This window comes from Leishmania mexicana, chromosome 16, assembly GCF_000234665.1.
Source record: "Leishmania mexicana MHOM/GT/2001/U1103 complete genome, chromosome 16".
Lineage (NCBI taxonomy): Eukaryota > Euglenozoa > Kinetoplastea > Trypanosomatida > Trypanosomatidae > Leishmania > Leishmania mexicana.
Genome location: NC_018320.1, coordinates 79225 through 103936, shown reverse-complemented (window position 1 = coordinate 103936; position 24712 = coordinate 79225). Strand labels below are relative to the sequence as shown.

The 24712-nt window shown below is 62.3% G+C and overlaps 6 protein-coding genes across 6 annotated transcripts; all 6 read left to right on the top strand.

Annotated features, from left to right (window-relative positions):
- Nucleotides 1-292: 292 nt before the first annotated feature.
- LMXM_16_0290 (putative proteasome 26S non-ATPase subunit 9) lies at nucleotides 293-1054 on the top strand (the record flags this gene model as incomplete). Its single annotated transcript, XM_003873664.1, has 1 exon — nucleotides 293-1054. The coding sequence occupies one exon, from the start codon at nucleotides 293-295 to the stop codon at nucleotides 1052-1054; it is 762 nt and encodes a 253-aa protein (XP_003873713.1).
- A 1477-nt stretch (nucleotides 1055-2531) lies between these two features.
- Nucleotides 2532-11153, top strand: LMXM_16_0280 (conserved hypothetical protein; the record flags this gene model as incomplete). The annotated part of the gene is made up of 1 exon (XM_003873663.1): nucleotides 2532-11153. The coding sequence occupies one exon, from the start codon at nucleotides 2532-2534 to the stop codon at nucleotides 11151-11153; it is 8622 nt and encodes a 2873-aa protein (XP_003873712.1).
- A 965-nt stretch (nucleotides 11154-12118) lies between these two features.
- LMXM_16_0270 (conserved hypothetical protein) lies at nucleotides 12119-15241 on the top strand (the record flags this gene model as incomplete). The annotated part of the gene is made up of 1 exon (XM_003873662.1): nucleotides 12119-15241. One exon carries the CDS (start codon nucleotides 12119-12121, stop codon nucleotides 15239-15241), a length of 3123 nt encoding a protein of 1040 aa, XP_003873711.1.
- Nucleotides 15242-15881: 640 nt separating this feature from the next.
- LMXM_16_0260 (conserved hypothetical protein) lies at nucleotides 15882-17369 on the top strand (the record flags this gene model as incomplete). Its single annotated transcript, XM_003873661.1, has 1 exon — nucleotides 15882-17369. The coding sequence occupies one exon, from the start codon at nucleotides 15882-15884 to the stop codon at nucleotides 17367-17369; it is 1488 nt and encodes a 495-aa protein (XP_003873710.1).
- Nucleotides 17370-19475: 2106 nt separating this feature from the next.
- Nucleotides 19476-20006, top strand: LMXM_16_0250 (protein tyrosine phosphatase-likie protein; the record flags this gene model as incomplete). Its single annotated transcript, XM_003873660.1, has 1 exon — nucleotides 19476-20006. The coding sequence occupies one exon, from the start codon at nucleotides 19476-19478 to the stop codon at nucleotides 20004-20006; it is 531 nt and encodes a 176-aa protein (XP_003873709.1).
- Nucleotides 20007-21856: 1850 nt separating this feature from the next.
- Nucleotides 21857-24163, top strand: LMXM_16_0240 (histone acethyltransferase-like protein; the record flags this gene model as incomplete). Its single annotated transcript, XM_003873659.1, has 1 exon — nucleotides 21857-24163. One exon carries the CDS (start codon nucleotides 21857-21859, stop codon nucleotides 24161-24163), a length of 2307 nt encoding a protein of 768 aa, XP_003873708.1.
- Nucleotides 24164-24712: the final 549 nt, after the last annotated feature.

Here is a 24712-nt window from a genome sequence, read left to right as displayed (position 1 = left end):
TAGTGCTCAGGTGTGGTGCGATGCGCACTCATCGTGCGCTTGTGCATGTCATGTTGCCCTTTTCTCCACTCTCCCCTTCTTTTGCGGCACCTGTCACGGCGCTCTGCACCTCCTCCGCTTGAGTATATTCGACGAGTCATCATCGCGTGCCCCGCCTCTGACGCACTACCTGCGATGCACGCAGGAGTGTACAGCTGGCACACATACACACACACACACACACTGGTGCGTTGGCAGGCCAGGCGAGGTCGCCTCCCTCTTTATCCCGTGACGCGGAAAAAAAAGAAAGGCAATGAGCAGTCGCAGCATCGAGGACATCGTCGAGATCGAGGACTACCGCGCCCCCGCGGTCGACTCCACCATCACCGACATGGACAAGGAGGCCATCCGCGCAGAGTTGCATTGCCTGGATGCACAGAAGGCGGCCCTCGAGGCGAAGCTGACGGAGGCGCTTCAGTATCTCGCATCGACCCCTGTTGGGCTCCGCGGCCGCTTGCTTGACGATGAGGGGTTCCCACGAAACGACTGCGACCTGTACGCGGTTCGCACGGCCCGGAACACGGCCGACTCCACACGCAACGACCTGCGCGCGCTGAACGAGAAAATCTACAGCCTTCTCAACGAGCTGCACCGCCAGACGCACGAGGAGGCGCAGCTGCAGATGGTACAGGACGCCGCCGCCCGCCGGCAACGACAGGCGGCGGCGGAGAAGCGAGCGCAGCGCATGGCAGAGGTGCAGCGTGTCTCGCAGCTGAAGCCGTGTCTGGTGGTGGCGAAAGTGGACGCCAATAGCCCGGCGGAAGAGGCCGGCCTCTCTGTCGGCATGCAGATCCTGCAATACGGCGCGGTGACGCAGACGGAGCTGATTGCGGAGGGCCTGCAGGCGCTGGCGAGGGAAACATTCACCCACGAAGGGGCGCCGATTGTGGTGTGGGCGCGGAAGCCAGGCGAGCTGCAAGATGATCCGTCCGAGCTTGTACTGGTGCCGCAGCGCTGGCAGGGGCCCGGGCTGCTCGGCTGCGCCTTGGACAGAGTCGGGGACGAAACTGTGTGAAGGCCCGCTGATGGGAGAGGACGTTTCTTTTTTCCCTCTCTGGTGTCTTCATGGTCCGTGCCTGGGAGTGCTCTTCCCACTCCATGCATACACGCGCGTGTGCGTGTTGCGCGTGTGGAGGGCACAGCGGCGCTTCGTCATGCCGCCCTTCTCACATGACGAGGGAGGGGGCGCGTGCATGCATTCAGCTGTGCTCTGACTCGCCATCGGGTGCTGCACGCATGTGAGTGGATTACCGCATGCCTTTTTCTTAGGAAAACACACACCTCTTTTGTGCGTGCCACGCGTGCTGCGGCGCGAGCCGTGAGAGATGTGCGGCGGCGGGCGGGCCTGCCTGCACATAGGCTGGCGCGCATCGTCTACTGCGGTGCGTTCGTGTGCGCGCGCCTACCAGGCTTAGGGCACACTCGCACTCCTGCTCACCGTGGACAGCCCCACCCTTGTTCCGTCATGAGGCGGAAGCTCGCTCATCGATATCGAAGCGCACGCTCGCACACGGGAACTGCGTTGCATCCCTCCTCCCGTCCACGAGCCGCCCTTCTGCTGTGCGCGCTGCAGCTTGACTGAGGCGTCTTCGGCCTCATATCTTACGTGTGCTTCACATGCAGCAGTGTGCATGATCTGCGCACACGTGGACAGCGGGCACACACACGCACACGCACACGCACACACCACCCCAGAGCTCGGATCGACGGCGGTCGCTATGCTCACCAGCTCAATGACCGCGGTGTGCCCCACTCTCCCCTCCTCCTCTCCTCTCCTTCTCTCCCCTCTTACAGGCAGACACGGAGCGACGAGACGGAAGGCCGCCACCCACCTGCGCATACGTGTGTGTGCAGTGACTCAGCGGCTCGCCCGATGTGCGCGTTGGTGTTCTCTTCCATAGGTTCCGCGCTGTTGCGTTTTCCCCCGTTATATTTCGCGCATCGCTGCGTGACACTGTGTAGGCCCGTCGCAGCGCCCGCTCTACAGGCAGAGAGCCACGGCCAGCAGGAGGGAGCGAGAGAGGGTGCCGAGCAGACGCGAGCTTTATTATTCCTTTCGAATTTTTCATATCTATTTTTCGTGTTTGTGTGTGTGTAGAGCCGTATACTCGTGTAGTCCTACCGGAGTAGTGACTCCCTCTCATTTTTACCCATCCTCGTTAGCTTTAACCCGTCGTCTGCGTCGCATCGACCATCACTGTCGGCCCTCCCTCCCCCAGGCCCTCTCTGGCCATCGTTTCGGCTCCGAAATTTGTGTGTATTGACCACGTTGCCGCTTCGCCTGCGCGTTCGGGTGGGTGCCGGCGCGCACTTGGCGTCCTTTCTTCGTTTTCTTCGCCACGAATTTATTCCCCACGGAACCCTCACAACTGCTGCCACGGTGCCAGCCTGTCGAGCCCCTCGCTTGATACGGTTGCCGCCTTCCAGGCCCGGGACGCAGTAGCAAGCGCCACCCCCGCTTCAGGCGCTTTCTCGCGTGCCTTTCTGCCGGCATGGCGACCAAGGAGAATGGTGGCCAGAATATGCCGGCGCAGCCGCTGCGCTACGGTTCTCTGATCAACCTCTATAAACAGACACTGGACGGCTATGTCGTGGCCACGTCATCCTCGGAGGCGCCGGTTGGGCTGCAGTGCGACACCCCCGAGACGCCGCTGCGCTACGAGCATACGGTTTTCCTTTTGCAGCACGGCGACCCTGTCGAGGCAAGTGTCAACCGGCAGCCGGACAGCGATGTGGTGAAGTACGGACAGACAATCCGCCTCCTCCAATACGCACACCAGAAGTACCTCGGCTACCATGCCGAGCGCTACGCCGCGGGCATGAAGGGCAACCTCCGCGTGCTGCTTGAGACGCGCCGGCGGGACGCCAATGTGCACGAGCGCTGGCGCATCATGCCGCGGTATCGCCTGCGCGTGGAGGGCGAGCCCGTCGCTGCGGGCGACCCCATCATTCTCCAGGCGGCTGAAATGGAGCGTTACCTGAACGTGGCCCCCAACGCGGACGAGGAGGCGGCCGATAGCTGGTTCCGTGAGGTGAGCGTCGGGGAGAGCATCGAGGGCTTTCTGATACACCTGTACGACGGTGACTGCGCTCCTTCGAGGCGTGGGCCACCGCTGCGCTGCGGCGACTGCGTGACGCTGCTGCACACGGAGGAGCACAAGTACATCCTTGCGGACCTAGGAAAGCGGCAGTGCGTGCTGCAGACGCCGGACTCGAGCCTGATGGAGGGCGGCAGCGGTGCAGCGGAGGGCAGCGAGCACACCGTCGCGTGGTACACTGCGTCGAGGGAGGAGGTGAGCTGCCTCTCTTTGTTTGTGATCGAGGGCGCGAATGCGAGAAAGGGCGGCGCGCTGCGGGCGCGCGGTGCGGGCGACGCCTACCGGTTCAAGTCCCTCGCGTCGGGGCTGTACCTGCAGTGCGGCGAGGTTGCCGCGGTAGAGCCGGCGGAGGGTGGCGGCGCTGGCTTTGGGCGAGGTGCACGGCAGGCGTCGTACGCGCTGTCACTGACGCCGCACGTGCGTTCTGCGGGGACGCTGTTCCAGTTGCACTGCGCATCGCCCAATACTGAGGAGTTCCTGGGCAATGGCGGGCGCGTGTTTCTGAGCTGCGTGAACAGCGCGAGCCAGAAGGTTTGGGTTGTTGCTGGCGGGCCCGTGGCGACTGAGGGGGAGGACGTGCGTCACTCGGAGGTGACAATCGCGTCGCTTGCGCACGGTGCGAGGACGCACGGAGTCGTGACGCTGCTTGGGCGCGGACTCAAGTCGATGCGCGACGGGCTGGAGATTCGGCGACTGCAGCCGATCGCACTGGAGGAGCTGCACATGATCCGGAGACTGCTGCCGCCGCTGCAGCGGTACGTGCGTGAAATGACGTGCGGCGTGGGCAACCCGCACCACGTGCGGCAAGCGCGGGAGAATGTGCTGCGGCTGCAGCAGCTGTGCCACCGCCCTGCGGATCCCGACGCGGAGAACGCTTCCGAGGCGCTGATGAATGCGGGCAGCGCTGGCAGCGGCGGCAGCGTACTGAACCCGGAGTGGCAGAGCAAAGTTTTCCAGCAGGGCGTTGGCGAGCTTGCGCTGCTTGTTGTACGCGCGTCGCTGCAGTGCCCGTACGTGTGTGTGGAGAAGCTCGGGTCGTTGGGCATGGTGTACCCACAGGCCGGTTGCAGTAATGGTGCTGACAGTGTTGCGGCAGCGAGTAGTTTTGGCGCTGCTGCCGGCAGTGCTGACGTGGCATGCGCTCCGTCTGCTGCGGCGGTATCGGGGGGCTCGTCGTCGTTTGTGCCGATGCAGTACAGCGAGCTGGGCGACCTTGTGGACGCGTGCTTCGAGCTTGTGGGGGTGTTGTTGTACAACCGGCCACGGTATGCGGAGGCGCTGCAGAGTTACGCGGACTTCGTGATGGAGTGCACTCGCTACGTGCCGTCTGCGCTGCGGTGCCTTGCTGCGTTCTACAAGGACAACGCTGCGCTGGTGGAGCTGCCGATGGCGCGGCACCGGCTGGAATTCTTCTTGGGGATGCTGGCGAGCCGTGGGCACAATCCGGATGTCTTGCTCATCCTGCGGCGATTCGCGTGCTGCGGCGGCGAGGGCATGGTGGAAGCGCAGCGCGTGATTCTCGACTACTTTACGCAGAACCGCGAGATGGCGCAGCAAGTACTTTGTCCCATGAAGCGGATGCCGCTGCCTGAAGGGCTTGAGACAACACGTATCGCGCAGATGCCACGGGCGGAGGCGACGTCAAGTGCACTGGCCGCCGCAGTGAAGGAACAGAAGGGACTGATGGTGGAGGGTGGGCCGAGTTGCGTGGAGTCGGCAGATACGTTGCGCCAGCTCAGCACTGCACTCTTCACCGACACGCGAGAGGCGTCCATAGCAGAGACCGTGCCTGGAGGCGGGTGTGACGCGTCCATCGGAGCCGCGTCGAGGCAGGCGCCACTGTCGCCAGCGTCGACTCTCCCGCCTTGCAGCCCAGCTGCGAAGGCACCGGAGCTGAGCACCTGTGCGAGGGCACTGCCAGAGGTGGCCATGGTGGGCATCCCGAACTCGCTCTTTGCGGAGCCCGAGTTTAACGATACGGCTTCCTTTGCCACGTCGACGCAATACCGCGTGAAGGACAACCCGCTCGGCCAGCTTCTGCAGGAGGCCGTTGATGCCCAGGACGTGAACGGGACCACGTACTTCCCGATGGAGGGGCTGCTAGCTGTGATGCAGGACTGGCCGGAGGTGAGGGACACGCTGGTGCCGTACCTTGCGGCGCAGATCCACCTGCTTGCTGCGCTCGCGTACGGGGATGGCCACGCGAGGAGCCGGCCGTTCATCTTTGAGTGGGTGCCGCGCGCCGTGCTGGTAGAGTCACTGCAAAGCGAGGCACTGCCGAGGCACCTGCACGGCGCGCTGCTGGAGCTCTTTGCGAAGGTGATGGTGGACGTGGACGGTGCGCTGAACATCCGGGAGCAGATACAGAACATCCGGTGCGTTATGTCGCTGCCGGGCGGCGGCTGCGGTGCTGCTGGTGCTACTAGTGCTGCTGTGTCGTCGTCGTCGTGCCAGATGGCAATGCGCAAGATGCCGCAGGAGCTTGAGGTGGCGAAGCGGTTTGTTGTGCGGTACATGAAGGCAACGCGGATGAGCGGCGACGACAGCGTTGCTGCGGAGTACCTTGCGGCGCTGAACCTTCTGGACGCGCTTGTGAACGCTGGCGCGTTCCAGTTGAGCGAGTACGAGATGCTGATGCAGCTGGTGGTGCGGTGCATGGATCTGTCGTGTGAGGACCAGCGAACATACCTGGAGATGCAGCCCGTCCAAGACTGCAAGTCCTGTGCGCTGCAGTTGATGAACATGCTGATCGACGTGCTCCTCGTGCGGGAGGCGCTGTGGCTGGTGGACTGCTTCCGGATGTGGCGGCGGCCGACGCGCTTCAGCCAGCTCGCGCACATCAACTTTTTCGCCGCGTTGCAGCAGCGGAGTACTGAGAAATGGAGAGCTGCGGACGGGGGTGGTGACGAGGCGGATGAGGAGCCGGGCGATTGCACGGACGCTGCGTGCGATTGCGAGCTTGATGGCGTGTACAATATGGAGAAGCGCGGGGCGCGGGGGGAGCTGATGCCCATCGTAGAGGTGTTCACTGCACTGATGGAACTGGCAAACTGTAGTCGCAGCTCGATGCTTCAGCGCCGGGCCATCTGCATCTTCTTCCGCGCCACAAACTTCCTTGAAGAGCTCTACGCCACGGCGAGCCGTGTGCAGCTACTTACGTCGGAGGACAGCATCGGCGTCTACGCGGCCATCAACCGCACCTCGATCGCGATAAAACAGCTGGCGAACGCGTCGTTCCGCCGCTCCAACACGATCGCGCTGGCCAACAGCGCCCTCGATGCGCTGGATGATCTCCTCTCAAAGACGAAGTGTGGGACCATGGCCGAGAATCTCTCGATGATGCAGCAAGTCGGTGTGCCACTGCAGCTGATTCGCATGCTGGAGCGCGTGTCCGTGCCTGTCAAGGAGGCGAGCCGCCAGCTCGTCTTTAAGGCAGTTGCTGTTCTGCTGACGATGGCGCAGAGCCCCGGCATCCGCGATGAGCTGCGCGAGGCCGTCGTGGGCGCGGCGCCACTGGTGTATCAGAACACCAACTACATCTCACTGCTGCGGACGCTTTTCGTGACCGAGGATGATGGTAGGACCGAAATGCCGGCGCAGATCCTCGCCGACGTCGTCAAGTGCCTGTACAAGGAGGATGCCATGTTGACCGCCATCGAGTTTCTGAGTGATTGGGTGGCGGCGAAGCGCTCATCTGTGCACGTGATGGCGCAGCGGCAGCAGCAGGTGTGGCGCGCGATTGTGTCGGACCAGCAGGCGGAGCGGTGCATTCAGCTGCGGCGCAGCTGGTGCGGCAACCAGGGCCGCGAGCTGCGGGAGCGACTCCTGACGTCGGACGACTGCTACGCGGTGACGGGGCGCACGCGCACGCACCTGGATCTGTGCCGACTGCTGTACCTTGTAGCGAACAGGAGCGAGCTCGTGAAGGCGGAGGCGATGCGGCAGGAGGTGTTTGGGCAGAACAGCCTGGACGCGCTGCTGCAGGTGACGACAGACGTGCTTGTGCCGGTGTACTTCCGTTACCCGTATGTGCAACTGCTGCAGGCGCTTGTGCTTGACGACGCGTGTGCTGTCCCGTCGCTGCTCGCGCACCGCGACTTCCCTGACTTTGTGCGACTGTGCATGATGGACGCTGCGCGGTACCTGCAGCTGCTTGGCGGGCGATGCGCGCTCGAGGAGGTGAGCGAGGAGCTGGAGCGGCGCGAAGGCGCCACGCTGCGGTGCGCGCCGAAGAACGAGGCCGAGGAGGAGATGGAAGAGGCGCTGTTTGGTGCTGGCGTGTACGAAGACTTCTTCTTCGGCCCCCTGTGCGCGTGCACAGAGCGTGTGTGCGCGCGGTATCGCGGCGTCATTTTGCAACTCTCGAACCGCGTCCGCTCCCAGCTTAGCGTGGTGGTGAACGAGCTCGTGGATGCCATGTGCGATGTGTTACAGTTTTCCTTCGACATGGAGGATGGCATCCTGAGAGGCGCGCCCCACAGCGCGACGGGGTTACCCAGCGCAACAACTGCACCGTTTCCGGAGGCGCGGTGGTCGCTCGCTCACTTCACCGCATTGCGTCAGTGCCTGCGAGTGGCGACGGACAGCGGCTTCAGCGGCACTGCCCGGTGGCGTGGCGGCCCATTCGGCAGGCTGTACGCACGCCTGGCCGCGTGTGGGGAGGCGGCGGCAAAGGCGCCCAATCGCGCAACAGCTGCCGTGAGCGGCGAGAGCTCCGTTGTAGTGACGCCGGGGGTTGTCTTGAAGGGTGGCGACAGCTGTGCGTGGAGCAGCCACATCGAGGAAGCTGGGGGCGCTCACGTGCTGGCGACGAAGTGGATGGATTACCTTCGCTCCGTGTTGCTGGACGACGCACGGATGGCCGAGAAAAATCGGCTGATATCTGGTGCCGGCATCCTGCTGCGCTGCGGCGCGCGCGGTGCCAGGTTCATGCGTATTCTCTTCACCGTGATGTCATCGCTGCAGCTCCCCGACATTGTGCGCATCCTGACGCTGATCCGGCAGCTGGTGGTGCTGATGCCGAACAACCCGTCCGACGACAGCGCGCTGCTGCCGCTTGCGGCGCAGGAGTCTGACGTGCCGTACATCACCGTGACGACTCCCGTGCAGTCGCGGCAGACGTTTCTGGCGCAGTGGGCTGGCGACGCGTCGCTGGAGACGCCGCTGCCGCTGGTCGCGCTTGTTGGCGAGTTTGTCGGGTGCGACAAGGCGGACGTGCAGCGCGCTGCGCTGCTGGCGGGGTGCACGCTGCTGATGCGGGGTCACCGCGGGATGCAGGAGTGCTACCGCGCCTTCTGCCGGCGCAGCGCGAAGGATCGTCTGTTGTTCGTGCTGCGCAACCACTTCCTCGACTTCAAGGACAAGCTGCGGACGTACCACCACACGCTTTCGAGCGGTAGCAGCCCGTCGGAGGCGAGGCACTACCTGACGCAGATGCCGAACTGCCGCCTGGAGTTGAAGCTGCTGCAGCTGCTGTGCTCTGGCCAGTATGCGCCGCTTCAGACGTACCTCGTCGCACAGCCAGAGAGCAGCATCTCCGTGAACGTTGTGGAGGCGCTGGTGGAGCTGCTATCGATGGCACCGAAGACGGCGAACGAGGTGACGTCGGACTTCATGGTGCAGCTACTTTCCACGATCGCGGAGGCGCTACAGGGCCCGTGCGCCACGAATCAGGACACGTTTGTGGCGTACAACGCAGCGGACTACTTGACCTTGCTGCTGTCGGAGTTCGACGCCTCCCCGCACGGGGATGTGGCGTTCACGGCGGTGGAGGTGGTGCTGCCGGCGGTTTCGTGGCATGAGGCCGTGCTTGGTGGAGGGCGCGAACGGGCCTCTCCGGCTGCCACCTTGGAGGCGAGGCGGCGTCGCTGCCGCAGCTTACTGCAGACAATGGCCTTGTCGACGCTGCTGGCGATGATTGAGGGTCGTGACGACTCGCGGTTAGCCTCGAAGCTGGTGTCTACTGTGGACCTGTCCTTACTCACCAAGGCTATGGATCGCAGTGCCGCCAGCTACGAAGCGAGGCACGGACCAGTAGAGCGGAAGCAGTACAGTGGCCTCTCACGAGGCGACATTGCAGGGTCCGTTGCAGCCCTGCACCGCTACTTTCTCGACTACCTGCACAATGATTACCCAACGAGCCGCGAGGAGCTGCAAGACGAACTGGCGCTGGCAGTGAGCATCTACGCATTCTTTAGAGCGTGCCACGACATGCACTTCTTGACGGCCACACGTTCGCGATGCGGCAGCGGCGGCGTCGGCGCGGAGGACTTCGCCGAGGTGTTGGATGACTTAGTGGACAAGAGGGGCCAGAGCATCCGGCAGGTGCTGCGCAAAAGTACGTACTACCGTCAGGTGTCGACGAAGCTGGCAAAGATCGAGATTGTGCGGGACGGTCGTCTGGAGCGCGTGTACTTCCGCACGCTCAACTCGGCGGTGGACAACCTTTTCGAGTTCCGCCGCACGGCCCTGATCCAGACGGCGGTGCGTACCAGCGATAACGAACGCATTCAACACTTCTTCAACGAGACGGCGGGCGTCATTATCGAGATGAGCTGGTACAACCGCATGCGCCGCTTCTGTGCTGCGTACCTGCTGAACTTCTTCCTCCGCGAGATCAACGCGTTGGGGCTGTTGATTGTCATCATCATCAACCTCGTCATGGTCATTGGCATTCGCGCGCCGACCTCGCCGTACACCTCCGGGACGCCGGAAGGCATCGACCGCGCCTTGGTCGGCCTCGGGATTGTTGATATGTGTGTGCAAGGTGTTCTTCTGACCCAGGCCCTCTTGGGCCCAGTCGTGGTGAACTACAAGATCGGCTGGCGGGCGTGGTACTCGCAACGAGAAGCGGAGCTGACGAAGATGAGCGACGCCGACATCGCCGTGGGGCGGGCTGATGCGCTGCTGCGTGACAAGCAGCGCCTGATACCGACGTGGTACGAGCGGGTGTTGTTGAGCGTGTGCTACGCCTTCTGGCACGCTGGATTCCTTCCGCACTTCTGTTTCTTCTTCGTGAGTGTCATGGGCTTCGCGCAGCATCGAATTTGGTATGCGCTGCAGATGATGCAGATCACCATCAACAGCCCCGTTTTGGCCAACCTGTTCGAGGCGCTGCGGGCTAATTTCCAGCTGCTCGTGCTGACGTATGCCCTTCTGCTGACGTTTGTGTTGGTTGGCGCGAACATCAGCTACTATAACTTCTCGCAGCTGTTCGATCCACTGGGCGCGCGCTTGAACGGGTTCAACTGCTACACGCTGTCGCAGTGCTTTCTCGTGCACGTCGACACGCTGCGCAGCGGTGGCGGTATAGGCGATGTCATCAATTGGCCTGTGTTCTACTCCAAGGACGGCTACGCGTACTGGGTGATGTTCTACCGTATTGCGTACTACCTCGTCGTGGGCCTGGTCGGCGCGAACCTGTTCCTCGGTGTCATCATCGACAGCCTCACGCAGCACCGCACCCATCAGCAGCTCATCCAGGCGGACCAGGAGAAGAAGTGCTTTATTTGCGGCATCGAGCGCAACGAGTTTGACATGGTGCATCCCGGCGCGTACAGCACACATGTCGCCGAGGAGCACAACATGTGGCAGTACATTTTCTTCCTGCACTACCTCGCCAAGAAGGACAGATGCTCGCACACGGGGCAGGAGGCGTACGTGCAGCAGCGGATCGCGCAGCAGGACTTGTCCTTCTACCCGATTGGACATTCTCTGACGCTGCGCTCCAAGGACTGCGGCGCAGTGGATGCGCAGATGACCGAAGGCGGCATTCCCGTCAGCGGCGAGGAGGAAGCTGAAGACGGTGTCCCGCAGGTCGTCGCGATGGCGGCGGACGCTGGCGGTGACGATGGAGCCGATGAAAAAAGGGCGGGCGGTGCCTTCGACGACAAAACGCCTCACCTTATCTCCAGCCTGGTCGAGGCGGCGCTGAAGGAGAGCCTCGAGCCACTGCGGCGTAGCATAGAGCAAACGAACGAGTGCATCAAGGAGATGCGTGCGAAGCTGCAACACTGACTCTGAGAAGGCGTCTCCCTGTCGCGCAGCGCCGGTCGCCTTAGCGACGGTGTCTGCCGCCAAACGCGCCCCTTTTCTTGTATCGGCGACGGTGATGCAGTAGAGGATGGCGCAAGCGGCACCTTGGACGCTGGCAACTCCGCAAATTTCTTATCGTCTTCCCAATCGCCCCCGCGGGATGACGAAGACGCGCTAAGCCTCCCCGTGTGGAGGCGGCCGGAGCGCTTCCTTGCGCACACCTGGAGGCGCCAGCGTCCCTTCCGCGCCCCCTTCTACTCCCGCCTTGAGCCACCGAGTGCACGCTTGCGCCTGCATGTGCGATGGAAAGTGTGCGCTCTCGATATGCGGTGCTCTTGTTTCGTGGCTTTTCCTCCGCTGTTGCTGCTGAGCTTTGCCCTGTGGCGTGTGCGCAGGCGGGGAGCGCTGGACATCACTTCGGTCGCTCCCATTCTGAAATAAGCCTCTTTCGATCTGTGCCACAACACATACACACACACACACATGCACACGCAAGTGAGGGCCCGCGTCTGCGCGTATGCCGGCGTGAGTCGCGGCTTTGGCTAGGGCCTTTTTTACACCCTTGCCGTCTCATAGCTCCTAGACTTTACCTAATTCTCGGCTTGGCTCTCCCCTTTTCACGCGTGCGTGCGTGCATGTATGGAGGGATGGGGGGAGGGTGGCTATGATGGTGCCTGCGGTGATCAGGCGCGCTCTCTGCTTCAGGAAAGTGTTACTCCCTACCCCATGCTCGTCATCACCGCTTGCCCTTTGTGTTTCGTATTGGCTCGTTGCCTGCGCACCTCACGGGGTCTGCCGGGACCGACATTCCTTGCCGTACTTTTTCGGCTGCGCCCACATGCACATGCGCAACTGCCTCTGCCTCTCCACCTCACAGCAGAGAAGGTAGTACACACGGCCCTGCCTCTCTGCTGTCCAGGATCAACAACGAACATTATCCAACGTCGATGTTCGTGCGGTCGCCATGGTCGCGTGCATCGAAGCCGACGCGCCACACGTGGATGGCGCTGATGATGGATGAGTGTGCCACCATGGAACCGTTGCACATTGCCGTCTTTGTACAGCGCACCTTCGAAGACAGCTGCCAGGTGCCAGCTAAGGATTCGCCGGGGCGGCCGGGAAGCGTCGCCAACTGTGGCACGCAGTCCCCAGTCGTGGCGCATCTGAGCTCCTCGTGTGCCTCTTCTTCGCCGTGGACGGTATCTGGGCCACCGTCCGTGTCGATTGCCGGTGTGCCGGCAGCGAAGGCGCGCGCGTGGGGTGCAGTGGCTCGCCTTCTGTGCGAGAGCGGCGACTGGGTTCGCGCAGCTGCTGTCGTCGATGGGCTTCCTGTATCTGTACAGCGGACTACCAGGCACAAGGCGGTGCGAGATGAGTGGCCGCTGCCACCTTCCGTGAGAGAGTTGTGGGGGTGGGCACCGAATGCCCTGACGGCAAAACAGGCGATGGCAGCAGCGCCGCTCTCCTCCACCCCTGCCAAAACCGCTGCGGGACCCGTCCAGAGTTTTGCCTCAAAGCCGCGTGAGGCTCTCGCCGCTTGTCGCACCGCCGAACTTGTGCGCGTGGCCTACAGTTTGAGCCGGCCGCACGCAATAGACGCCGCGTCAACCCTCTCGACCGATGCGCCGGCGGCATCCCTGCGAGGGCTCAAGTCGGAGCAGCAGGCGATTGTAGCGGAGCTGCGTCGCCGTGGTGCCGTGCTAGAAGTGGTGCAGTGCGTTGTCAACTGGCAGCGGCGGCACCTCGCACTCACCGACACGGAGGAGGCGACCACCGCCACGTCAGCCGACACACGTGCTGGCGCCTTTGACGGGCTGAAGGCGGTGAAGACGGTGCTATTCCCCTTTGCGCCCCCCCGCGGCGCTGGCGGCGGTGCACGTCAGCTGAGCGGTGCGGCGAGTACCGTCGATTCTGTGTTTGAGCCTCGCTCAGCGGAAAGGAGCGGTCGGCCGCCATTGTACGCATTCGCGCATCTGCAAGTGATCCGCCAGGTGGCTGCCAGCCACCCCATCCTGCTCGCCCGGTGCCTGCGAGACAGGACCGTCGTGGATCGACTGCTGTGCCACGCAGGTGAGGGGGCTGCTGTGGAGGTGGCCCTGTTGCTCATGAAGTGCATCGCAGGCTTAGGCAGCGGCGGAACGGAGCGAGGACCGCCGGTGCAGACGCCTCTGGGCGAAGGTGAAGGCGTTGGAGCCGAGTTCACGACGGGGTCTGCCGCGTCTCCGCGTCTGCCAATGTCACGCACAGCCAACCCCAGTGTGTCTGCCGCTGCCGGCACCGCATCGCTGTTCTCGCAGGCCGCGTCGATGCCCACGCCATGCGAAGACGTCGCAGCTGCGGAGACGTGCTGGCGGGCACTGGCGGCGCTGCTCTTCCCTCTCCACCCGTACATCCATGCCCAATCTAAGACCGGCAAGGAACAGCTTCTGTCAGCCTTGCTGGCCGCACTCCACGGGACGAAGCACACGATCGCTGCGGACCGCGTGCACTCCAGAGCCACGTCGAGCGCCGCTGGCCGCGGGGTCTCTGTATCGCTACGGGCACAGGGCGGCACGAGGACACATCGCGGTTGCAGGACGCCTGCCGTGCTTTCCGACAAGGCGCGCTATGCCGTCAAGGCTGCAGTGGAGTCGGTGTGCTCGCCGCTACTGAGCCACGAGCCGCAGGTGCGCTTTATTCGCCTACCCATGTTTGGCCAGCTGGCGAAGGCTCTCGGCGATCTGGGCGTGCCTGTGCCGAACGCGCTGGCTCAATGTCTGTTCCTGTGCATGGCAGACACGGTGGCGCCACCATTATCTTTGGGCGCTTCGGACGCCTCTAGCGATACTGTGACCAAGTACCTCTCTGACGCCCCGTCGATTCGCTGGCTGCACGCGCTAGCCATGCTGGAGGCCGCCCATGAAACGTCAGCGTACCGTGTCTCCGCCGCTCACGAGCGTGCGATCCTCAGCGGACTGCAGAGCATCTCCATCACGCGCACGTGGACCTCTGCCCTGCGCACTGTTGCCGCCTTCGAAATGAGTTACGACGTAAAGCCGGACGAGCGCACCCTGCCAACGCTTCTCCTCAACCTCAAGCAGCAGTCGTGGCAGGACGCCTTCCGCGTGCTGCGGTACGTTCCTGGTGGTGAGGCTGACCATGCCTCGCCGTCGATCTTACGAGACTTGCAGCTGGTCGCACTGAAGCACGCTTCGTGGGTGGTTCCACTGCGCCTCATGACGCACCTGCAGCACCGCCAGGCGGACGGCTTCATGAACTACCTCTACTGCTTGTGTGCGGCAGCCCGCGGTGGGAGGGTAGAGCTGGCTCTGCACTTCTTTCGGTCGCTGAGGCACGGGCGAGGCCGGCACTCAGCTTTGCTTTCTCTCTCGCCGTACAATGAGCTGACGGTGGCTGTCGCGGCGGTGGCGATGCTGGACTACGACCAAGCAGAGGCGCTGGTATCCTTCAGCGCGCGTGTGGCAGTCATGCGTGCGGCTGGCGACACAGCCGCTGTAGCAGGCGAAGCGGCGGGGGAGTCAGACGGTCCTCTGCTGACGGTTGATGGACGACACATGGCTCAGGCGGCGCATGCGTGTGCGCTACTCGCGTTGCGTCGCCATCTCGATTTGGCGTCTGTCCTAAAGGAATGCGCGGCGGCGTCACTGCCGGCGGTGCTGCGGCGGGTGGTAGTGCTTCATTGCCTTCTGGGACTGGATCACCTGCACGCGCCTGTGAGACTCGTCTTCGACATTGTTGGCTACCGGGCCAGCACGCGGGCGGAGGATGCAGTGCCACATCCGCCGGGGGCCGGCCAGAACCCCGAGACGGCGTTCCTCACTGCCGTGGCGGCAGATCAGCAGCACGACGGCAATTTTGAGACGCGGCAGCGCGGCACTGCGGAGCGTCGCCAGCGCCTGTACGTGCCCATCGCGCACCAGAGACGGCAGAAGAAGGCGCTGGCGACGGCATGGGGGCTGTTCATGCGGGACCAGGAGGCGGCTCTGCCGCCGCATGTCTCTTGCCTCGTTGCGGAGTCCATGGTGGAGGAGGGGGTGGGGTCTGAGTATCTGACAACGGCTCTGCTGTAGAGGGAGAGGTGCTGGAGCCCCGGACACTCACCAATGTGTCCGTGCGCGGCGCTCCCGCCAGCGTCCTTTTCTTGCCTTCTTCCTCCAAGCTACACAGACCACCCCACGCGTCTCTTGGAGCAGGGGATGATGGTGTGTGCGTGCGTGCTCACACACCTGTTCACAGCACCATAAAACGAAGAGCTACAAGCGTGCGCAGCGGTGTCGACGTCAGGGCTTCAAGTCTTCGCTGCTGACATCCGTGACAGCGGCGGGTCTCCTATTACCGTGGCGTGAGACGGGGAGAAAAAGGGACATGCAGGAGGGCATATGGAAGCACAGCCCGCTGCGCCTGCGGCGCGCGGCTACTGCCCACTCGCACCTGTACCTTGCACATGCACGTGCTGAGAGCCTTCTTCTCGCTCGTGCCCCCCCCCCATCACTGTCTTCACACACCACACCCTCCTGCGCTCACTCTGTGCGTACGTCTCGTCACCACCTTTCGTCATCATGGCGAGAGCAAAGATATCATAGACACCTGCACCCCTCTCCCTCCCTCCCTCCTCCTCCACACCAAACGCACACGCGTAGTTCCAGCGACAGGCCTGCACTCTCGCACCCCTGTATACAGCGATATTCTCCGCACCCGCTTCCCTTCGCGATGAGGCAGGGGAAGTCCACGATGGAGCGACTCCGCAATGCGTCGCACGTGTCGGACCTGCCAACTATTATCAAGCTCATAATGAAGCGCAACATCGACATCAAGAAGCCCGACGCGCATGGCCGCACCTCACTGCACTACGCCTGCATGAACAACAACAAGGTGCTGGTATCCTACCTCCTCTCTCGCGGCGACATTGATGTGGACCTGAAGGACAAGGACGGCAAAACAGCGCTTCAGCTGACACCGGAGGCGTCACGGAGTGACATGCGGCTTTTGTTTTCCAAGATCATGGCGAGCCGACAAGCGCGCGAGCCCCAGTCGGCGCAGAAGGGCGTGGAAGCGAATGAACAGATGCTGGACGATGATCTGCGCGAGTCCGACAAGGTGAGCCCCGCCACCATGCTTAAGACTTTGATGTGCCTGGTCCTGCCGCTGCTCTTCCTCATCTTCTACAACGGCATTGTCTTTGCGGTTCAGTTTATTGCAGTAACGCTGTGCTTCTACTACGTTGCAGTGGCGTACTTTGTGTCCGAGGTGGCCATTCGGCCGCCGTGGTACCACCACCACCCCGGTGCAAGCGCACTGACCATGAAGGGGTGCCCGGACTACTGGCAAGGGTGGATCTACGACCCCAAGACGGACTTCGGGCTGGATTACGAGGATGTCGAGTTCTCATCGACTGACCACTACACGCTCCGCGGATGGTACGTCCCGCCACCGCCGGGGAAGGCGAGGGAGATTGGCATTGTCCTCGTGCACGGCGGTGGCCGCGACCGTCGCTCGTGGGAGCGACATGTGCCATTCCTGCACAACGCCGGCTACGGCTGTTTGCTGTTCGACTTCCGTGAGCACGGCCTGAGTAGCGGCAAGATGCGCGGTTTTACGTTTGGCATGAAGGAACGCTTCGACGTTGTAGCGGCGTGCGCCCTCATGCAGTCTAAGTACGGCTACCAGCGCATCTGTGCCATGGGCACCAGTGTCGGCGGCTCCTCGGTGTTAATGGCTGCCGCCATTGACAAGAACATCGACGTGGTGATCGCCGAGAACGCGATCACCACGTCGGCGACGCTGCTGGATCAGCAGATGGTGATGGTGCTCAGCGGCTACTTTGCCCAGAAACGGTATAGCGTGGAGCTGTTCCGGCTGTTCCGCCAGTGCGCCACCTTCTGGCTGAACTGGCGCATCGGCAACAAGCCGTCAAAACACTGTCAGGCCCTGCACTGTATCGCCAAGATATCGCCAAGGCCGATACTGCTCATGCACGGCATGAGCGACACTGTGGTGCCGATGCGCCACTCGGAGATTTTGTTCGAGACGGCCCTGGAGCCGAAGCAGCTGTACTTGTGTGAGGGCGCCTTTCACTGCGGCCTCTACAACACAAAGCCGGACGAGTACGAGGCTACGGTGCTCGGTTTTTTGGAGAAGTACGGCGCTGTCTCACCACTGCCCTCACCGTCGTCCCCGGAGAGCAAGAAGGATCAGTAGAACTGTGCTTCCCCCCCAAAAACCCAGCTCGGCTCCCCTCTCTGCGTATGGGTGTGCACAAGTCTGTGCACATGTCGCGCCGCCACCCAACGCCACGATTTGTGTCACTTATAAGACACGCGTACGCACCGTCCGTTGTTGTGTTCGCCGTTTCTTCTCCTTAACCCAAACGTTTTGTGTTTTCCCTTTTCCCGTCCGCTGCCTTCTCTGCAATTTTTCCTTTATCGGTGTGTGGTTTTGTGCGCACGTCTGCCGCTGTGTCGGTTGCCTCGGAGCACCGTCCACCCGCCGACGTACCAGCGCACCATTTTCCTGTCACGCTCGTTGGCTTCCGCCCCCCCCCCCCCTCCCCCTTCTCTCTCTCGGGCCACGTTGTCTTGAAGAGGACACGCGTGCGGCTGCATACATTGGGGTGGAGGGAGGGCGGAAGCGCATAACGAAAACCTCACGAGAGGAGATGAAGGGCCTGTTGGGGGGGGTGGACAGGTGCATGGATTGGGCGAGGGGTTTCTTGCCCGCACTCTTCCGTCCTGTCTCCACGGGCTTCTCTGCGCGAAGCTTGTTTTTGTTTTTCCTCCGTCTCCCTCGTTGTGCTTGCATGCACGTCCGCTGACGTCCCCTTTATCGACTGCGTGCGGGCGTGTTGACGTTGGTTACTGCAGTCGCCTCACGTCTTTACGGTGCACTCCTTTATTTCTTCGGTTGGTTGTTGCGACTCCTGCGCTGCGACACGGTGGCGTCTTCGGGCCGTCTCTGCGAGCGCAGCAGCCCTGTCTCTGGAAAAGCGCCTGTTCGGATTAGGATGTACACGGTAAGGGGGGTATGTCGACCGGTGGATGCAATACACCGCGGGCGAGAGCGCGTGTGGTGCGTGTTTAATAATGATGCAGTGGCCGACGACTTCGTGTGCACGCACGTCTCCTGCCTCCCCCAACACCGCCACACCTCCCCATTCACACACGTGCGTGCTCTATTTATCGGTCTCTGTCTGTGCGTGTGTGTGTGTTTTGCGCCTTGTTTCGTTGAGCCCTTCCTCCTCGCTTATGGGGCCTCGTCCGCCCTCCCCGCTCTCTCCAGCGTCCACGACGGTTTTCTTTCTCTCACATATATCTTCATGCCCCCCTCCCCCTCGCCCGTTAGCTGTTTGACTTTAGGGGAGGGACTCGTTGAACTCCTCATGCTTCTGCGTGCAGTCAGCCACCTAGCCACGATCGGAGAGGCCCGCTACCACAATAGGATGCATGCGCCCATGCAGCGCCTATTTATATTGCAAGGCGGGAGACCTGGGGGGGAGAGAGGCAGCAGGCATGCAAAAGAAAGCACGACGGACGTCGTCACTCCTTCGCTGGGTAGGCCTGTACGCTCGTGTGCTGCAGGTCGCTGTAGAAGTCCACAGCGACATGCCTGTGTCTGGGTGTGTATGCGTGCCTCTCTCTGTGTTTCCAGACGGACGACCGGCACCTCTTGCGGGGCACCGCCGCAAGTCCGCGACCTTGGCGTCTTGTAGATCTTCTCGCCTTCTCCCTCATGCCGCATACTCGAGCCACAGGTCAGCACCGACACATCCGGCGCGCATGGCGTCCTCCGCTCTGCGTTTTGCGTTAGTCTCACCGTCTCCTCATCTTGCTCTCTGCTCTTGGTTATGTGCTTGTGTTGGCATGCGCACGACGTGCTCTGCAGTGCCTCCTTCGCCTCTGCGACGAGAACCATCTCCTTGCTTCTTAGCAGGTCGCTCAGACACTGCCGTGGACCACGATTGCGGCAACACACGGAGCGCCTCTCTCTCTCCACACTTTCCACAGCGACCCCCCCCCTCCGACACACACACACACGCGCGCGCAAGGTGAGTTGCTCTCCTATTTCTTGTGCGGACCCGCGTGCTTGCATGTGCTCTCCTGCGCCTCTCCATATCGCGTTCTCTGTCCCGTGAATCCGTTGGAGGGCCACAGCCACATCCTAACACAACCTTCAGCCTTCCCCCTCCCTGTTGCTCATCAGCCCCCAGACCGTTGGTCATCGTGGACGTCTGTAATAATTTCTGTTCGGTTGCTGCTCACTCACACTCACTCTCTCAGTCTCTGTCTCTCCGTCCTTCGTGCCGGAAAGATGGACATCAACGGCACCATTGTCGACTGCAAGCGCAACGGCACTGACGAGGTCATTTTCCGCTTCCTCATCCTCGACGCACCGAGCCCGAGCAGCTTGCCCACCTACGTGAAGCTTCTGCAGCGGCAAAATGTGCACCACCTCGTCCGCGCCTGCGGCCCCACCTACAACGCCGAGCTGGTGGAAAAGAACGGCATACAGGTGCATGGATGGACCTTCGACGACGGAGCACCGCCAACGCGGGCGGTGATTGACAGTTGGCTCGACCTGCTATCTCAGGAGGTCGGCAAGACGCCGCCGGAGACTATCGCGGTCCATTGCGTGGCGGGTCTGGGACGGGCACCGATCTTGGTTGCGTTGGCACTGGTGGAGTACGGCAACATGGCTCCGCTGGACGCCGTGGGCTATGTTCGAGAGCGGCGGAAGGGTGCCATCAACCAGGTACAGTTGAACTGGCTGATGCGATACAGGCCGCGCCATCACCAGGCGAGTGATCGCTCTCTTGTCTGCACCAACTGCGCCATCATGTGAAACACGCTGGAGAGACGAGATGGCATGTGCCCCCCCCTCTGTGGGTGCCCTGCGGCACCGTTTCCAACTGCTTATGTGGAGGGATGGCGGGAGACGCGGAGGGAGTGATGGAAAGGGTGTCCCTGTAGAGTCTGGAGGGTGGCTGCGCGAGCGGCGATCGCGAAGGGAAGAGAGACGGTGGCGGATCAGCGGCATTGCCTGGGCTGTCCCCCCCTTCCCCTTTGCACACACATCCCTGCCGCTTCTCCTTCCACGTTTCACTCTGACCCTCACGTCTTTGGTGTCTTCTGCAGCCCAACTAACACTTTTCTTTGTTGTTCGCGCGCGCGCGGCTCTGCTCATGTCTGTGCCGGCGCTGACGTTGGCTTCCGTGGTGGCTCACGTTACCATCGCTTTCAGTGTAGGCTCTTCCTCGTGCATGTGCCTGTGAGTGCGTGCCGCCCCAAGGCGGCGTCCCTGATGATGACGAGGGAGAGGGGGAGGAGGGGGATGCCTAATGGCGCGATATCACAGTGTTCAGCACACCCACTCTGTGTGCGGAGAGGCCAGCCCCTCCTCCTCTCCTATCCCTGCCAATGCCGAACCACTTCTCTTGGTTGCAGGGTGGAGTGTCGACGGCGTAGGGAGGGAGGGAGGGGAGGTCAGTGCGATGTATCGCTGCTGCTGTCCGCGGTCAGGCCCTGGATGGCGTTGTGCGTCGGGGCGACCTGCGACCGCGTGAGCACGTTTGTACCGTTGATATGTGGTGTGCAAGATGCCCATGCGCCTCGAGCGTATCCCCCCGGTGCTCACACTGCCTACTGCTGGTGTGTATGTGTGTGTGTGTGTGTGGGTGGGGCCGAGTGGCGCTGGCGCCGTGCCGCCATGGCAGCTGGATGGACGCGATGCAGCACAGGGAAATGGAAAACAAACACCTCTTATGCCGTTGAGTTGCTTGACGGGAGAGATCCTCTAGTCCGTGCGTGCGGGTGTTTCTAGGGCAACGGTTGTGAGCGTGTTTTCGTCAACTGGTAAGTGTGGGTGTTTTCAAAAGAGCTCGCAGGTATGCAAACCCATGCAAGGAGGCACCGAGAGACGGAGGGCTCTCTCGATGTCTCGCGTGCCACCTCCGCGGCGGGGTGTTCCCAGGACAGGGTTCGTTGCCTGTTGCACACATGAAGGCGTCTCGCACGTAGTGGGCACCCGCATCAGGCATGGAGTAGGGGGTGTAGCTCGCGAGGTGTCGGCACTTGGCGTCGTCTCTCCTCGTTGCCTTCTCTCATCACGCAGCACGAACTCGCTGCGCTTCGATGGGCAGTTGTGCAGAGCCCACGCTCTCCTCCCACGACCCACAAACACCGACATGCGAGCCAACGGCAAGGTACGCTGATGGCTGCTGGTTGGGTCATGGGTCTCCGTGGCGACGCGCGTGTCGGCGCACTGGATTTCTGTGCGGAAGCGTTGGCTTTCTTTTCTGGTAAGCGTGGCACCCTCCTCCTCGTCTGCCATCGCTGCCAGGCGGCACTCCCGGTGCGTCGTCACACGTGCGTGCAGTCGTGTTGCGCACATCCCCTCACTTACTTCACCCGCTTTTATCTGTTTACCTTTGAGTCTCCCACTGCGTCACGCGCGTGTCACGGATGAGGCGTGCATCACGAGCACCGCAGCATCTCCCACCGGAGCTCGTCACATCCGCAGGCTGTGCGTCTTTTGGAGGAACAATCTGTGGACGGATAAGCCGTTCTAGATGCAGTGAAAAGGATCATCGTTCGGCATTGCTGGCGCACCCATCGGTGGAGAGACTGCCCCCACTTGCACCTGTTTAGCTCTCCGTTACGTCGTCGTCGTCTTGCTCTTGTGGTGTGCCCGTCATGTCCTCCGATAGCGACACGGATGGCGAGGCGCCGTCGGGGATGCGGACGCATGTGGACCGGAACCGAATCGAGCACAAGTTGGCTAATCTGCCGACGCTGGAGCGGCTTCTGCAGGAGTCGGATCCAAACGACTTCTCCAGCGCGGATGTGGAGGAGGCGTCGCGATTTGTGCGCGACATCGTAGAGACTGCGCCGCAGTGCAACACAGACATCGAGAAGGCGCAGCGTAAACTTCAAAAGAAGTACCGTCGCGTGTTCAAGAAGTCACTGCTACTCGCGGGGTACAAGCACCTGGTGCGCGAGTCTATGGCAGCGGCGAATAGCGTCAACACACTCGCACAGCCGCACCATGAGAGCTGTGACTCTTCTGGTGCACTCACTGCTGCTGCTGCTGCTGGTGGTGGTGGTGGCGCTGTTCTCCCGGACATGGAGGACGGCGTGTCACCGCTGACCCCGTCCGCGTCTGGGACTTTGCCGTCCCCCAGCCTGAAGACGTCCGTGGTGTGTCCAGTGCTGGAGCGCTACCTCGTGTTCAAGGCTCCGCGTAGTCAGTCCGGCGTGCTGGTCGTTACTGTGTTCACCTCCGCTTACCCGGACGGGCAGAACTTCAGCTGCCAGTGGAACTGCTATTACTGCCCCAACGAGCCGGGTCAGCCACGCAGCTACTTGCTGAACGAGCCTGGCGTGCGGCGGGCGAATCGCCTCGAATTCGACCCGTACCGCCAGTTTGAAGAGCGCGTCCGCTCTCTCGTGGCGATCGGCCACCCCGCCGATAAAGTCGAGCTGCTGGTGCTGGGCGGCACGTGGGAAAGCTACCCGCGCCCGTATCGTGAGCGCTTCATCCGCGACCTCTTCTACGCGGCCAACACCATGTTTGATCCCCCGCACGCTCCGCGACGGCCACCGCTGGACCTGCTCCAGGAGCAGCTGCTGAATGAGTCCGCACACTGCAAGATCATTGGAGTGACACTGGAGACGCGGCCAGACACCACCAACCCAGAGATGCTCGTGGAGCTGCGTCGGTTCGGCTGCACTCGCGTGCAGCTCGGCGTGCAGCACACGGACGACGGTATCCTTACCCTTGTAAATCGCCAGTCCACCCGCGAGGACACCGCCAATGCCATCAAGCTGCTGAAGGACAGCTGCTTCAAGGTGGACATCCATCTCATGCCGGACCTGCCCGGGGCCAGCCCCGCCGTCGACAAGGCCATGTTCGATGACGTACTCGACTCCCCGTACCTCCAGGCGGACCAGTGGAAGATCTACCCATGCCAAACAACGCCGTTCTCCGTGATTGAGCAGTGGTACAAGGACGGCAAGTACACGCCCTACGGCCTGGAGAACTTGATCGACGTTCTGCTCTACGCGAAGGCGCGCGTGCACCCGTGGATCCGCATCAACCGCGTCATCCGTGACATCCCTGTGGACTACGTCCTTGCTGGCGTCGAGGTGGCGAACCTGCGCCAAGTGCTCGCCCACAAGCTGCGAGAGCGCGGGGAGCGATGTCGCTGTATTCGGTGCCGTGAAATCAAGGGTGACAAGACAGTCACGGAGAAGCTGAGGTCGGCCACCCTGCAGGAGCGGCGCTACGAGGCAAGCGAAGGGACGGAGGTGTTTCTATCGGTCGAGATGCCGACGGACGCCGCGACGATCTTAGGCTTCCTGCGCCTGCGACTAAACATCCGGAACTGGGAGACACCGTTCGCGGAGCTCCTGCCGTGCGCACTGATTCGCGAGCTGCACGTCTACGGTAATCTCCTCCCTACCTTCGCGGAGGAGGTGGGTCGCTCGCATACACCGGCAGCCCAGCACAGCGGGATTGGCCAGCGCCTTCTGCAGCGAGCCGAGGCGATCGCCAGGGAGGAAGGGTATAGCCAAATCGCCGTCATCAGCGGCGTAGGCGTCCGTGGGTATTACAGGCGCCGTGGCTACCGACTTCTGGCTGCCCACCGTGGCGGCTTTCTCGTGAAGAACCTTGACGAGGACGATGCGGTGACTGGCGCGCCGACAACCGACCTCCGCGATGAACCGCTCGAGTTTTCTCTAGAGCGTGACGAGGCGCTGCTGCGGCGGGTGGCCGCAAATCGCACGGCATCAGCCTCGCCGATTCCGGTTGAGGCACCGCCCCTCGGCGCAGCCACACTCGCCGCAGTGCGTACGCAGGCGGCTGCATGGTACGGCCAGCTGCGCACCAGCGTTGCGCAGTGGTGGTCAGGGCGAAAGCGGTGCCGTGAGGAGGAAGCCGAGCGGCCGCAGCGGAGCGACGAGGAGGGACGCGCTGAAGCAGCGGCGCGCACTCTGTAGATGGCACACCTCTTCCGCGGGTCTTTGCCGCCGGCTGTTCGTGCAGCGCGAAAGCGGCGGGGGAGAGGCGGAGGGGGAGATGGCAGGTGCACAGGCGCTTGGCAGTGTTTCGATGATAACACGAAGAGGAGGCATTGTAAGCGTAATTCGGATGGAGATGGGGGAACAAGAAAAAAAAATTTGTTATTTTTCAGCACACCGGAAGGGCAGCAGCGCTATCCGAGCATCCACAGCGCACACTGCTGGGGGAGGGGGGCTTCGTTTGTTTCTGTGGGGCTCCTCCTCGTTGATGCTGATGGGGGGACGGGTGGGTGGGTGGGTGGGTAGGCATGCTGCATATATCGAAGCCGCGTTGTTGGAGATGGTGGAGTCCGAAACAGAGGAGGGTGCGGAAGCCGACTTGCGCGGGCGTCCGCGTCAGGCTATCTGCTCCCTCCATCGTTCTTCTTATTAATTTTTCTTCGCACGCAAGTATCGACGCGACTGGTGCTGCTACGGGCACCACCGCCTCAAACATGCCCTCCTCTTCCCCCCTTTCTCTCTCTCGCC